Source organism: Equus quagga, chromosome 18, assembly GCF_021613505.1.
Source record: "Equus quagga isolate Etosha38 chromosome 18, UCLA_HA_Equagga_1.0, whole genome shotgun sequence".
In the NCBI taxonomy this organism is placed as follows: Eukaryota; Metazoa; Chordata; class Mammalia; order Perissodactyla; family Equidae; genus Equus; species Equus quagga.
The window spans coordinates 26282288-26296997 of NC_060284.1; the positions used below are offsets into that span (position 1 = coordinate 26282288).

At 38.6% G+C, this 14710-nt stretch overlaps 1 protein-coding gene across 3 annotated transcripts in view; it reads right to left on the reverse strand.

Annotated features, from left to right (window-relative positions):
* HFM1 (helicase for meiosis 1) overlaps positions 1-14078 on the reverse strand; it is a 104638-nt gene extending 90560 nt beyond the window's left edge. For all 3 annotated transcript variants that reach the window (XM_046645131.1, XM_046645130.1, XM_046645129.1), the window contains exons 1-3: positions 13984-14078; positions 9973-10069; positions 563-675 (exon numbers count right to left, since the gene is read on the reverse strand). In XM_046645131.1, coding sequence (XP_046501087.1) covers positions 563-675; positions 9973-10043 — 184 coding nt within the window. In that variant the 5' untranslated portion in view covers positions 10044-10069; positions 13984-14078. The remainder of the gene's footprint in view (positions 1-562; positions 676-9972; positions 10070-13983) is intronic.
* Positions 14079-14710: the final 632 nt, after the last annotated feature.

Here is a 14710-nt window from a genome sequence, read left to right on the forward strand (position 1 = left end):
TCATACAAAGGACATAAAATGTATGAAGCTTAATAATAAAATGTACATGTATGAACCTACCATTCAATTTACAAACCAAAATTTTTACCAACAATATCACATTAGATCGCATTATACTGTTTGAGTGTGCTTGTTTATTAGCTTTATGAAAATGGTATTAAACTATATATAACCTTCTGCATCTTGTTTTTTTCACTCAATATACTTCAGGAATGTGGTTTCCTAAACCAGCAGATCCTACCCTTAGCAAAGGGCAAGGCACAAACTAAATAGCAGCGACAGTTTTAATGGTAAGAGGAAACAAATTCACAGAACAATAGAACAACAGGTGTGTGTGATGGTGTACTGTGTGCACATAATACGCATACGTACATATTTGTATGTATGGAGAGGGAAAATGTTTTAGGTTTTAAGACTTGGTGAGCACTCTTTTGAATACCAGAAGTCTCTCTCATTTTATTCCATTAAAATAAAGGAATTAATACTGCAATGTGTTACTAGATTTTTTATGTTGACATAAGCTGCATGGGTTTGGCTTCACAACAAATATGTGATAATTTACCTAATAGTTTATGACTTTCTATTTCTTCTTCTAATGCCTGAGTATCTGGAATTTCCGAAATCAATGGAGCAGGTGGGAGAAACCAATCCAAGGATTTTTCATTGTCTGGATAGCTATATAAAATATAAAAATGTAAATATACATGTTAATAAAGATATAACATCAGAAACTATGTATTTATTAATTAAACATTACTCAACTAAAGGCTCTTAGATAAACATCCTATAAATTAACTTTCTGTGGTGACTTTGATTTATCCCCATTTAGCAGCATTTTCAAACTTTTCTCCTTGTGTGTTATAGGACTAATGACACTGCTATGTGAGAATTGCTACCTAAATAATGGCTATAACTCCATCTCCTTTTCTCCAATTAAAATGCTTGTGACTGGAATCTTAAGTCTGCCCCAGCATAAAAAAAAAGTAGTAAATCATCCTGAAACTTTAGTATCTTAACTATTACAAAGAACAAACTACTTATGATACACCTCACAACTAATCATGGGTCATCAGTGTGTACATGAGACCATTACTGGTATTCTAGAGTATTCCTAAAACATTATCACAAATTAACATCTTAACCCAGATATTCTTGGTCCAAAACCATCTACAAACCACAGAAAATCCACGAAACCAGTTGAAACTGACAGTCAACTTGTAAACCTACGGTAATTGATAAGATTTTTGACTTGCTGTTTTGACTGATTTTTGACAAGTTGACTTGTCATTAGAAATAAAAGGTAAGTGTTAGGTGACAGAAAATAAAGTTGAGAAGAATACCACATATACTGTCTATGCCAAGTCCCAAGGATTTTACAATTTGTTTCTGATCTCTTCATTTAAGGATTATTTATTTATTTAATTAATTATATATTTTTTGGTGAGGAAGATTGGCCCTGAGCTAACACCTATGCCAATCTTCCTCTTTTTCCTATGTGGAGTGCTGCCACAGCATGGCTTGATGAGCAGTGTGTATGTCCCCACCCAGAATCCAAACCTGCGAACCCCAGGCCGCTGAAGTGGTGCACACAAACCCAACCACTACACCACCAGGCCAGCCACTTCATTTAAGATTTTAAACTCTCAGAAGTGAGAGACCCAGTCTTACTTTTCTGCCTCTCATAGCACCTAACACATAGCTACTACGGCTATATTTTCCAAATAAAAAATCTACAACACATTATCTGACAGTCTCACAGATTGTCTGACAATAGGCCAAAGCTTTTGAAATTTAAGGCTATGTTGGAGAGTCCCCAAGATCACCCCCAGGGTCAATAATTCCCTAAGATGACTCACAGGACTCAGCATATAGTCCTACTCATTACTATGAGGTGAAGTCCAGGGGAAACCAGGCACAAGCTTCCAAAGGTCCTCTCTTAGTAGCATAACACAGGACATGCTTAATTCCCCCAGCAATGAGTTGTGACAACATACATGAAATGTTGCCAATAAGGGAAGTTCATTAGAGACTCAATGCCCAGGGTTTTTGGGGGGGCTAATCACGTAGGCACCCCCTCTCTGGCACAAACCTAAATTCCAGATTCCCAGAAGAAAAGCAGATGTTCAGTATAAACCATATTATTTGCATAAACAGTTTATACACAGTGAGCCGCTCTTATCAGCTAGTGGTGGGAACCTTCATAAAATCAAAGTTCCCAGACTCTAGCCAAATGTCAACCTTGCAAGCAGGCCTTTTCAAGGATAGCAGTTTAGGCCTGATATATTAACTCTTTTCTGCCCAGAGCCTATTCCAGAAAATCCAAGAAAGATGTTAACTTAAGATTCAAAAAGCATACATCTAGCTCTACTATTCAGCCTCCCCATAAAATGAAACCTTCCTTACGATTTCCCTATTTTGCAGAAACGCCATCATTCTCCCAGTCACCCAGAATCCAAACCATAATATAATCTTTTACCCACTATATCCAGATACATACCAGGTCTTAGTGCATCTTCCTTATAAAGCTTCTTGAATTCATCATTTCCTTGTATTTCCATTGTCACTATCCTAATCAACTTACGACTGATTGAGAATAACAGTGTCTTCACTGGCCTCACTGCCTCCAAGCTTTCTCTCTCTAACGTAACTTACACACTCCTATCACATTAATTTGGACTTGTCTTCAACATATTATTCCATTCAAAATCCTTCAGTGGCTTCCACATAATGTCAAACTTCCTAGTGGCCATAGGCTGCCTTACAGTTATAACTCTCCTACATGTACCTTATAGTCCAAACCAACATAAACTACTACATACTGAATAGATAATGCATTCTATCCCTCCTCCTCTTTACTCAAAAATATTTCCTTTACTCGGCTTGCCCTGTACCCGACCATACTTCCATATCCACCTATAGACAGTTTTATTCATTCATTAATCCGTTCAACAATTATTTACTGAGCACTATGTGCCAGGCATTGTTCTAGGCATTAGAGCTTATATTCATTCAAAATCCAGCTCAAATACTACTTTCATGAAATCTCCCAGGTTCCCTAAGATTCTTTCTCTTCCCTCTTCTTAAGTACTGCTTGAACCTATAATATTTATCTCAGTCCTCTTTGTATTGTGCATGTCTGTGTGTATGTCTATAGATAAATAATACAGAGATAATAGAAAGATGACAGATAGATAGGTAGATAGATCTGCTACCTCCTCCAGATTGTAAATACCTAAGGTTTTGTTTTTATTTCCATTCACATCAGTAGTACTTAGCACAGTGCATTGTATAATTAGGAATATTACGCAACAAATGTTTGTTGTTTCAATTCCACAGCTTTTAACACACATAGAGTCATGTCCAAGATACTTATTCTGGGAATTTAACATCCAACACAATCCTTCCTCAGCTTCCTCTTCTAACTTTATGTCTCATTGTTTCTCATTTGTGAATCTTTTATTTCAGGAAACTTCTCTATACAGTATCCCTTAAAAGTACCATGAATTTTCCCATCTCCATTCTTTTTCTCTTGCTGTTCCACTCTGCCTACCAGAATTACCAAAGCTTCCTGAAGTCTCCTCCTACTACCATAAAGCCTGACCCAATCACTCCGGCCCAAATCTCCCTCCAAATCTGAAATTTCACTGCATGAATATATGCTTATCATTTGCTCTGTATTTTTTCTTTTTGACTTTGCATTGTTACAAGGGCAACCATATGTTCCAATTTGCCCAGGCCAGTCCTGATTAACACCCATTGTCCCAGTTGGATGTACCCTTTCACTCTAAAAAGTGTCCCAGTCTGGGGTCTGGCCCCGTGGCTGAGTGGTTACGTTTGCGTGCTCCACTTCGGTAGCCCAGGGTTTCGCCGCTTCGGATCCTGGGCAAGGACATGGCACCACTCGTTATGCCATGCTGAGGTGGCATGCCACATGCCACAACTAGAAGGACCAACAACTAAAATATACAACTATGTACTGGGGGGATTGGGGGAGAAAAAGCAGAAAAAGAAAAAGATTGGCAACACTTGTTAGGTGGCAATCTTTAAAAAAAAAGAAAAGTGTCCCAGTCCGGATGATGAATTACATGGTCACTTTATTAATGACCTTTCCATATGTGTGTTAATCTCCTCAAGGAGATTTTCAGTTTTTTTGAAGTAAAAGTCTGTTTCATCCTTTTTATATCCCTTTCAACATTCAATAAATATTTGAATATTTGAATGAATGAAAGAACAAATGAAGCAATAAATAATATAATTAACTCAATTCTTCGTTAAAAAAGGATAACACAATAGAACAAATACATAGAAAACTTAGACTTGAGAGCAATTCACATGTGAAAATCCATAAAAGCCAGTATTTAACAGACTATCTATTCTCCATTCCTATTTCCTTTGGTGACACATCTTTATTTCCACCCCTACTCTCTGCCTGCAGTGAAGTTGCCTATCAGACTTGGCCTTTGGCACACTGCCTTTCTGTTTCCAACAGATGCCATCATCACTCCTCATCCTGAGCTACTCTCCGACCATCACTTCCAGTCTTTACCGTGCCAAAAATAATTTGAACAAACCAGAAACACAAATAAACGAAAGCCAAATAGGCAAGAATCTGCTCCTTTTAAAATTGTAAGACATTGAGTGGAAAAGGAAAATGGAGCAGAAAGTGTGCTTAACGAAATTATTGAAGAGAGCTTCCCAAATCTAGGGATTGACGGAGAAATGTGTGTGGAGGAAGTTTTCAGATCTCCTAGATTTGTCAATGTAAAAAGACCTACTACAAGGCACATGGTAGTACAATTGGCAAGAAGGAAAGATAAAGAAAGAATACTTAGGGAAGTAAGAAAAAAGCAGAGAATAACCTATAAAGGAGCCCCTATCAGACTTTCAGCAGATTTCTCTACAGAAACCTTACAAGCTAGGAGAGAATGGAGTGACATATTCAAAGCTTTAAAAGATAAAAATTTCAGCCAAGAATACTCTATCCAGCAAGAATTTCCTTCAGATATGAGGGAGAAATTAAATCTTTTCCAGACAAACAAAAGTTAAGGGAATTTGTAACTAAAGGCCCTCCACTACAAGAAATCCTCAAGAAGGCTCTCATACCTGAAAAAAGAAAAAGGGAGAAAGGGGTCACAATCCACAGACTAGGGAGACCGATGGATAGAACCAGAAGAGGATAGCAAATATTCAACTGTAGCATTAGGGTAAAGGTAAGGAAACTACCAGAGCAAGGATGATCTTATCACTCTAACTACAAATTCATAACACGAGTTGGAATAAGAAATGAAAATAATTATTTAGGAGGGGAAGAGCAAAGGGTCTAAATCAGTATTGGTCAAGTAAGTAAGAGACCACCAGAGAATAGACTATGTTATACACGAGATTCTAAATACAAACTTCAGGGTAGACACTAAAATAAAATACAGAACAGAGTCACAAATCATAAATAAGAAAAAATCTAAGAAACCCAGCATAAGAAATTGCAATATTAAATGGGTAGGATAAAGCACACAGGAAAAGAAACGCAGGAAAACAAGATAATGAGTGACAGATTGACAGCATTAAGCCCACATGCATCAATAATCACTCTCAATGTAAACGGATTGAACTCTCCAATAAAAAGACACAGAGTGGCAAAATGGATTAAAGAACAATATCCAACAATTTGTTGCCTCCAAGGAACACTTCAGCCCCAAGGACAAACACAGGCTCAGGGTGAAGGGGTAGAGGACAATACTTCAAGCTAATAGCAGGAAAAAAAAGGCAGGTGTTGCAATTCTTATATCAGACAAAATGGATTTCAAAATAAGTCAGGTAAAGAGAGACACAAAGGGACAATATATAATGATCAAAGGGACACTTCATCAAGAAGAAATAACACTTATAAATATCTATGCACCCAACACAGTAGCACCAAGATTCATAAAGCAACTATTAACAGACCTAAAGGAAGATGTTAAAAACAACACAATAATAGTAGGGGACCTCAACACCCCACTCACATCAATGGACAGATCATCCAGACAGAAAATCAACAAGGAAATAGTGGAGCTAAATGAAAAACTAAAACAATTGGACTTAATAGACATATATAGATCACTTCACCCTAAAAGAGCTGAATACACATTCTTCTCAAGTGCACATGGAACATTCTCAAGGATAGACCATATGTTGGGAAACAAGGCAAGCCTCTACAAATTTAAAAAAATTGAAATAATAACAAGCATCTTCTCTGATCATAATGCTATAAGGCTAGAAATTAATTACAAGAAAAAAGCTGAGAAAGGCACAAAGATGTGGAGACTAAACAACACACTACTGAACAAGCAATGGATCATTGAAGAAATTAAAGAAGAAATTAAAAAATACCTGGAAACAAATGAAAATGATAGCATGCCATACCTACTCATATGGGACACAGCAAAAGCTGTATTAAGAGGAAAATTCATTGCAATACAGGCACATCTGAACAAACAAGAAAAATCCCAAATAAGTAATCTTAAACTACACCTAACTGAATGAGAGAAAAAAGAACAAATAAAGCCCAAAGTCAGCAGAAGGAGAGAAATAATAAAAATCAGAGCAGAAATAAATACTATTGAAACAAAAAAGGCAGTAGAAAGGATCAATGAAACAAAGAGCTGTTTTTTTGAGAAGATAAATAAAATTGACAAACCCCTAGCCAGACTTACAAAGAAAAGAAGGGAGAAAGCTCAAATAAACAAAATCAGAAATGAAAGAGGAGAAATAACAACAGACTCTGCAGAAATACAACGGATTATAAGAGAATACTACGAAAAACTATATGCCAACAGAATGGATAACCTAGAGGAAATGGATAAATTCTTGGACTCCTACAATCTCCCAAAGCTCACTCAAGAAGAGACAGACAATTTGAACAGACCAATCACAAGGAAAGAGACAAAAACAGGAATCAAAAACATCCCAAAGAATAAAACCCCAGGACCAGATGGCTTTCCTGGGGAATTCTAGCAAACTTTCAGAGAGGATTTAATACCCATCCTTTTCAAGCTATTCCAAAAAATTAGGGAAGATGGAACACTTCCTAACACATTCTATGAGGCCAACATCATGCTGATACCAAAACCTGACAAGGACACCATGAAAAAAGAGAACTACAGGCCAATATCACTGATGAACACAGACGCAAAAATTCTAAACAAAATTTTGGCAACCAGAATTCAGCAATTCATCAAAAGGATCATACATCATGATCAGCTGGGATTCATACCAGGGACACAGGGATGGTTCAACATCCGCAAATCAATCAACGTGATACACCACATCAACAAACTGAGGAAAAAAAACCACATGATCATCTCAATAGATGCAGAGAAGGCATTTGACAATATCCAACAGCCATTTATGATAAAAACTCTGAACAAAATGGGCATAGAAGGAAACTACCTCAACATAATAAAGGCCATATATGACAAACCCATAGCCAACATCATACTCAATGGGCAAAAACTGAACGCCATCCCCCTGAAAACAGGAACGAGACAAGGATGCCCTCTATCACCACTCTTATTCAACATAGTACTGGAGGTCCTAGCCAGAGCAATCAGGCAAGAAAAAGGAATAAAAGGAATCCAAATAGGGAGGGAAGAAGTGAAACGCTCGCTGTTTGCAGACGACATGATCTTATATATAGAAAACCCCAAAGAATCCATTGGAAAACTCTTAGAAGTAATCAACAACTACAGCAAAGTTGCAGGGTATAAAATCAATTTGCATAAATCAGTAGCATTTCTATATTCTAATAACGAACTAACAGAAAAAGAACTCAAGAACACAATACCATTCACAATCACAACAAAAATAAAATCCCTCGGGGTAAATTTAACTAAGGAAGTGAAGGACCTATATAATGAAAATTACAAGGCCTTTCTGAGAGAATTGGAGGACGACATAAGGAGATAGAAAGATATTCCATGTACATGGATTGGAAGAATAAACATAGTTAAAATGTCCGTTCTACCTAAACCAATCTACAGATTCAACGCCATCCCAATCAGAATCCCAATGACATTCTTTACAGAATTAGAACAAAGAATCTTAAAATTCGTATGGGGTAACAAAAGACCCCGAATTTCTAAAGCAATCCTGAGAAAAAAGAACAAAATGGGAGGCATCACAATCCCTGACTTCAAAACATACTACAAAGCTACAGTAATCAAAACAGCATGGTACTGGTACAAAAACAGGTGCACAGATCAATGGAACAGAATTGAAAGCCCAGAAATAAAACCACACATCTATGGACAGCTTATCTTCGACAAAGGAGCTGAGGGCACACAATGGAGAAAAGAAAGTCTTTTCAACAAATGGTGCTGGGAAAACTGGAAAGCCACATGTAAAAGAATGAAAATTGACCATTCTTTTTCACCATTCACCAAAATAAACTCAAAATGGATCAAAGACCTAAAGGTGAGACCTGAAACCATAAGGCTTCTAGAAGAAAACGTAGGCAGTACACTCTTTGACATCAGTATTAAACAGATCTTTTCGGACACCATGCCTTCTCAGAGAAGGGAAACAATAGAAAGAACATTCAAATGGGATTTCATCAGACTAAAGAGCTTCTTCAAGGCAAATGAAAACAGGATTGAAACAAAAAAACAATCCACTAACTGGGAAAAAATATTTGTAAGGCATATATCTGACAAAGGCTTAATATCCATAATATATAAAGAACTCTCACAACTCAACAACAAAAAATCAAACAACCCAATCAAAACATGGGCTGGAGACACGAACAGACATTTCTCCAAAGAAGATATACGCATGGCCAATAGGCACATGAAAAGATGCTCATCATCGCTGATCATCAGGGAAATGCAAATCAAAACTACACTAAGATATCACCTTACACCCATTAGAATGGCAAAAATATCTAAAACTAATAGTAACAAATGTTGGAGAGGTTGTGGAGAAAAAGGAACCCTCATACACTGCTGGTGGGAATGCAAACTGGTGCAGCCACTATGGAAAACAGTGTGGAGATTCCTCAAAAAATTTAAAAATAGAACTACCATACGATCCAGCCATCCCATTACTGGGTATTTATCCAAAGAGCTTGAAGTCAGCAATCCCAAAAGTCCTATGTACCCCAATGTTCACTGCAGCATTATTTACAATAGCCAAGACATGGAAGCAACCTAAGTGCCCATCAACAGATGAATGGATAAAGAAGATGTGGTACATATATACAATGGAATACTACTCAGCTGCAAAACAGAACAAAATCATTCCATTTGCAATAACATGGATGGACCTTGAGGGAATTATGTTAAGTGAAAAAAGCCAGCTAGAGAAGGACAATCTCTGTATGACTCCACTCATAATGAGGAATTTAAAAATGTGGACTAAGGACAGTTTAGTGGCTACCAGGGGAAAGGTGGGGTGGGAGGGTGGGCACAAAGGGTGAAGTGGTGCACTTACAACACGAACGACAAACATTAATGTACAACTGAAATTTCACAAGATTGTAACCTATCATTAACTCAATTAAAAAAAAAAAAAAACCTCAAGGGAGGTAGCGCCCGGATCTCCCAGGTGCTGTGGGAAAGTGGTAGTCTAACTTGGCAGTGCTTCACTGCAAGTTACAAAACTCTCTCTCTCCTAACAATTGGAGAAGTTTATTTTTCCTTTAGATAAAGGCAATTAGCAAACACAGAAGGCCACCTCAGTTGCCCGTGAATCTAGGATGAACTATGTGTAATAAATGGTGTCATCAAGGCCTCTGAAAAAAAAAAAATTGTAAGACGTTGAACTTCAGTTACTCCTTTACATCTGAATTCCGTGTTTACCAAATATAGACCTTAAACATCACTCTGTTGATCTCTCAATTCTTATTTGTATATTTACCAGAGATAAAATTAAAACTGCTTAAAAATCAAAAATCCCTAAAACAATATGCTATATTATCATTCTTGAAGGCATACTTACTTTTCAGGGTCATCTAGCTTTTCAAAAAACAAATTATCCAAAGAAAACAAGGAGTCATTTGATTTCAGCATTGTTAAAAACTGGCTTCGTCATAAATCTAAAAAAACACAGAAAAAGTGGTTTATATTTTATTTACAAAGATGTAGAAAAATATTTCTGGATATATAAACTCTAATCATCAATTTCCAGAATAACCACAGACTACCTTTACACTGCATCTTCTGCAGCTTCCTCCAAAGTGCCTCAATATTCAAATACATCATTCTCTGTTCTCCATTCATTCACGCATACTCACACTTGTACCTCTCTGGATACTGCACCAATGCTCACAATATGTTTTCTTCCATTCTCCACCCGGAAGATTCCTACCCATCCTTCATGGTATAGCTCAAATGTCATTTCTTCTTCAAAGGCTTCTCTGAATTTGCCCTCTTCAAGGCAGAATTAATCATTCCTTTGGGGCTCTTATAATACTTTCTTCATACCATTATTTTTGAGTTAGGATAGTGCATTTTATTGTGAATGTTTGTGTCTCTAACAATATACCATGTAATGCAGCGATATGCTTCAAAATAAAGGGGGAGAGGCAAAGGGGTATTGATGAAACAAGCTTGGCAACGGTTGATAACTGCTAAAGCTATGTGATAGGTACACGGACTTCATTATAATGTTCTACTTTTTATATATTTTTGAACTTTTCCAAAATAATAAAATTTACAAGTTGAACATATATATGTATGTTTACGCTCATATTACATTATATATATATATAAATGTTTACTTTCCTTTTTAAAAGGTAATTTTTACATTCAGAGATGTTATTTAAATGTAAAGGATAAAAACATTCAGCATTGGCTATCTGGGAATAAAATAAAAATCTAGGGCAGAACCAAGCCTCCAGTTTGCTATGAGACAGCAGAACCATTTCTACAGACACATACATTGCTCCCCTCACATTGCAGTTCTTCCCCCTGCACATCAACACTACATCTCAATTCTTTTCTAAATTCTGAAACAGGATAGAAAATTCTCTATGACAAAACATGAAATCAGATGCACAAAGCATAAAACATAAATCACATTTCTATTTATTCTGTGACAGTTAATACATTGCAAATCTTTCCCTACGAGAGAAACTAAAATCAAAGAAACTATATGAGCGCCATCTCGTGGAGAAATCCATATCCCAAGTCAAATTATGTCCCTTCAACTTTGAGTCCTCCCAGATGTGGGGATGAGACACATGTGGGGCTACGTGGGGGAGGGAGGAACGTTTCCGCACGCACCCCTTGACAAAATCCTACTAATACCAGTGCTAAACTTGTGTAAACCTAGGACTGTTCTTACTCATCCAGAATGTTGTGGGGTTTTTCATTGTTTTAGTTACTGGGTTTTTCCCCCTTCCATGTGTTTCACTTAATTGCCCTCTTCATTTTTCTCAATTTATTAATTACTTAGTCACCAACAAAAAGAACTAGTAAAATTGAAGCAAATTAGCATGGTGCTATAAATGTCTAAAACAATTTGACTATACAAACAATAGAAGCCTAGGATAATAGGGTTGGAGGCAGAAGGGAGTCACTCAAATATGCTAATGCAGTCTTTAACATATTTGTTAAAGTAAATAATTTCAGAACTTGAAAACAATTACCTGATAGAGAATAAATAAAAACCATGCTTCTGCATTATCCAAAAAGTAACAAATAAAACATTCCCTTTCTAGGAGAACAATAGTTACAGAGAACTACATAATTTTAAACCAAAAAAATTTTCAAAATTAAACCCAGACCACTTTCATATGGCTTTGCTACCTCAGAATTTAAGTAGAAAATCTTACGACTAACATCTATGTGTTCGAATTCTTTATTCTAAAAGAAGTCGCAAACAAAACAATAAAACTATAAATTAAAAATATCTGTTTCAGGCCAGCCCCTGTGGCCTAGTGGTTAAGTTCAGTGCACTCCACTTCCGCAGCCTGGGTTTGATTCCCCAGCGTGGACCTACACCACTCTGTTAGTGGCCATGCTGTGCTGGTGGCTCACACACTAAAAAATAGAGCAAGATTGGCATGGATGTTAGCTCAGGGTGAATCTTCCTTGGCAAAAAAAAACCAAAAATCTGTTTTAGGAAAATAATATTTCATAAACTAATCAACAAAACCTCCCATATAAACAGAAAATATTTTCGAAAGAACTTTTGATTCGTTTTCTAGTTCTGGCATAAATGAGAATATGACTTGTTTGGGTTCAGAATAAAAACAATATGTATATATTTTAGTTCTGACGTACCCCTATGAAAGAAAACACTCCTTATCTAAAACCCTCCAGCTCCACATTGTGCATTACTTTTCTTCATAGCACTAACTGATAACTGGCATTACATTATATGTTGTATTATATATTATATTGTATTATATATCATATTATAGTTGTTTATCTTCTATCTCTAGAGTGAGAAGGGACTTTTTGCTCACTAATATAGTCCAATAACCCAAAAGAGTGCCTGGCACATAGTAGATGGTCCATAAGAATTCATTGTGGAATAGATGCACTAGCAATGATGGGTTATAAAAATAATTTTAAATAAAAATAACTTTCCATCAACTCTGAAATTTAAAATTTTACCCCCCAAATCTTTAACGTTCAGTTTAAAAATGTGTGAATTTTTTTCTAGTTCAGGATTCAAGTAATCAAATCATGAAGGTTCCAAAAGACAATGAATTTGGCACTTTCATTATGTAAATAAATATATATTTTTAAACAGGCCCTACAAGATATCGTGCCACATTTAACTTGCTACAATATGAGTTTGTGGTTGTACGAGATGCTAGTTTTTTTGTTGTTTTTGTTTCTGTTGGTGAGGAAGATTGGCCCTGAGCGAACATCTTTGCCAAACTTCCTCTATTTTGTATGGGGGATGCCTCCACAGCGTGGCTCGATGGGCGGTGTGCAGGTCCTCACCGAGAACCTTCCAACTCCTGTGGGGAGGCAGAACCCCAAACTTTACCACTCCACCACAGGGCCAGCCCCTAGATTTTTGAATTAATTAAATTTAAGTTTTAGGTTTAGAGTCAGATTTTCTGAGTAAGTTTCCACGTTAGATTTTTTTTTTTTTTTACAAAATTTTAGTTTCAGCATGTGGTATAAAATTATATTGAAAAAATTATTTTATTTTTTAAGTGTTTGCTTCTGCCCTAATCACTCTTAAAATCCTTAAATTGCTTCCGTGACTCCATAATTTCTCTGTCGAACAACTGAGCATTTTCTTACCTTCTATAACCCTTATTGTATGAAATGTTCAGATCTATTCGTTACTCCTTACCATTTTTACTCTTACAAATACACTCATTTCAAAAGTGCAGAAACCCAGATATAAAACACTGACTTGCCAGAAATCGGTAGTCAGTGAAGAAGCCAAGACCAACATTCTCTGGAAAGACCAACCATCACAAACGGACCGCAGGGAATTCGACAAAGATAAGAGGATAAGCACGGGAGCAAACTACCCACGGCCGGGCCCGTCTCCACCGCCCGCCCCGGGGCCTCGGGCCGGCCGGCTCCAGCGGGAGCGAAGGGCGCCTGAAGCACAGACCCCAAGGCGTTTCCCAAGGAACACGCTAAGCCCACCGCCCGCCCCACACTCGCAGGCGCGAGACCGAAGCCCCGGGCCCGGGGGCGGCCCCGCGGCGAGACACACCCGGGAGGAAACACGGCGGCCCCGGAGCCGCCAGACAAGGCGCCCTCCGCCGGCTGTGCGGCGGCCGTCCGCAGCCGGCCTCTCAGCCGAGCCCGTTCGCCCCGCCGCGGGGCCGCCTCAGGCGTCGCGGCGCTTCTGACGGGACGGCGGCTGAGGAGCCGCGCGGGCCGGGGGCCGGCTGCCCGACTGCTCGCCGCTGCCCCCGCGCGCTCCGAGGGGCCCCCTGCCCCGGGGGCAACCCCGTCCCCACCTCCGCGCGGGCACCCGTTCTCCCGGCCCCATTTCCCCGCGAGGCGTCCGCGCCCCGGGCCCCACCTTCCCCCCGGGCGTCTGGATGCGCAGGTCTCCCCTCGCGGCGGGCGGCGGGCGGGGGCCAGCTCCGCGCCGAGCGCCTATCCACCCGGCCCTCGGCGGCCCCCAGCCCGGCTCAGCCGAGTTCCAAGCAATGGATCTCCGGGCCCCCCATTTCTCCCCTCCCCCCTCTCCTTTTCGTCTCCAAAAGTTTATAATCAGTTTTTAATATATTTCTCGCAGGATACGGTGGCCTATTCTCATTAAATAAAGCTCCTAATCTTCCCCCCAGTTCCCAGTAACCTCTATTCTACTTTCCGGCTCTACAAATGTGCCTATCCAGGTACCTCACATAAGCGGAATCATACAATATTTGGCATTCTGTGGAGGACTTATTTCATTAGGCATAACGTTTCATCCATGTAGTAGCATGTATCAGAATTCCATTCTTTTTTAAGGCCAAATATCCCATTGTGTGCATATATCATACTTTATCAGTATCCGTGGATAGACACTTGTGTTGTTTCCAACCTTTTGGCTATTGTGAATAATGCTGCTGCAAACACTGGTGTACAAATATCTGCTCCAGTGCCTGCTTTTACTTCTTTAGATGTGTACCTAAGAGTGGAATTGCTGGGTCATATGGTAACTCTAAGTTTAATCTTTTGAAAAACCACCAAACTTTTCCACAGCTACTGTACCACTTTGCATTCCCACTAATAATGCAGGAGGGTTCCGATTTCTCCACATC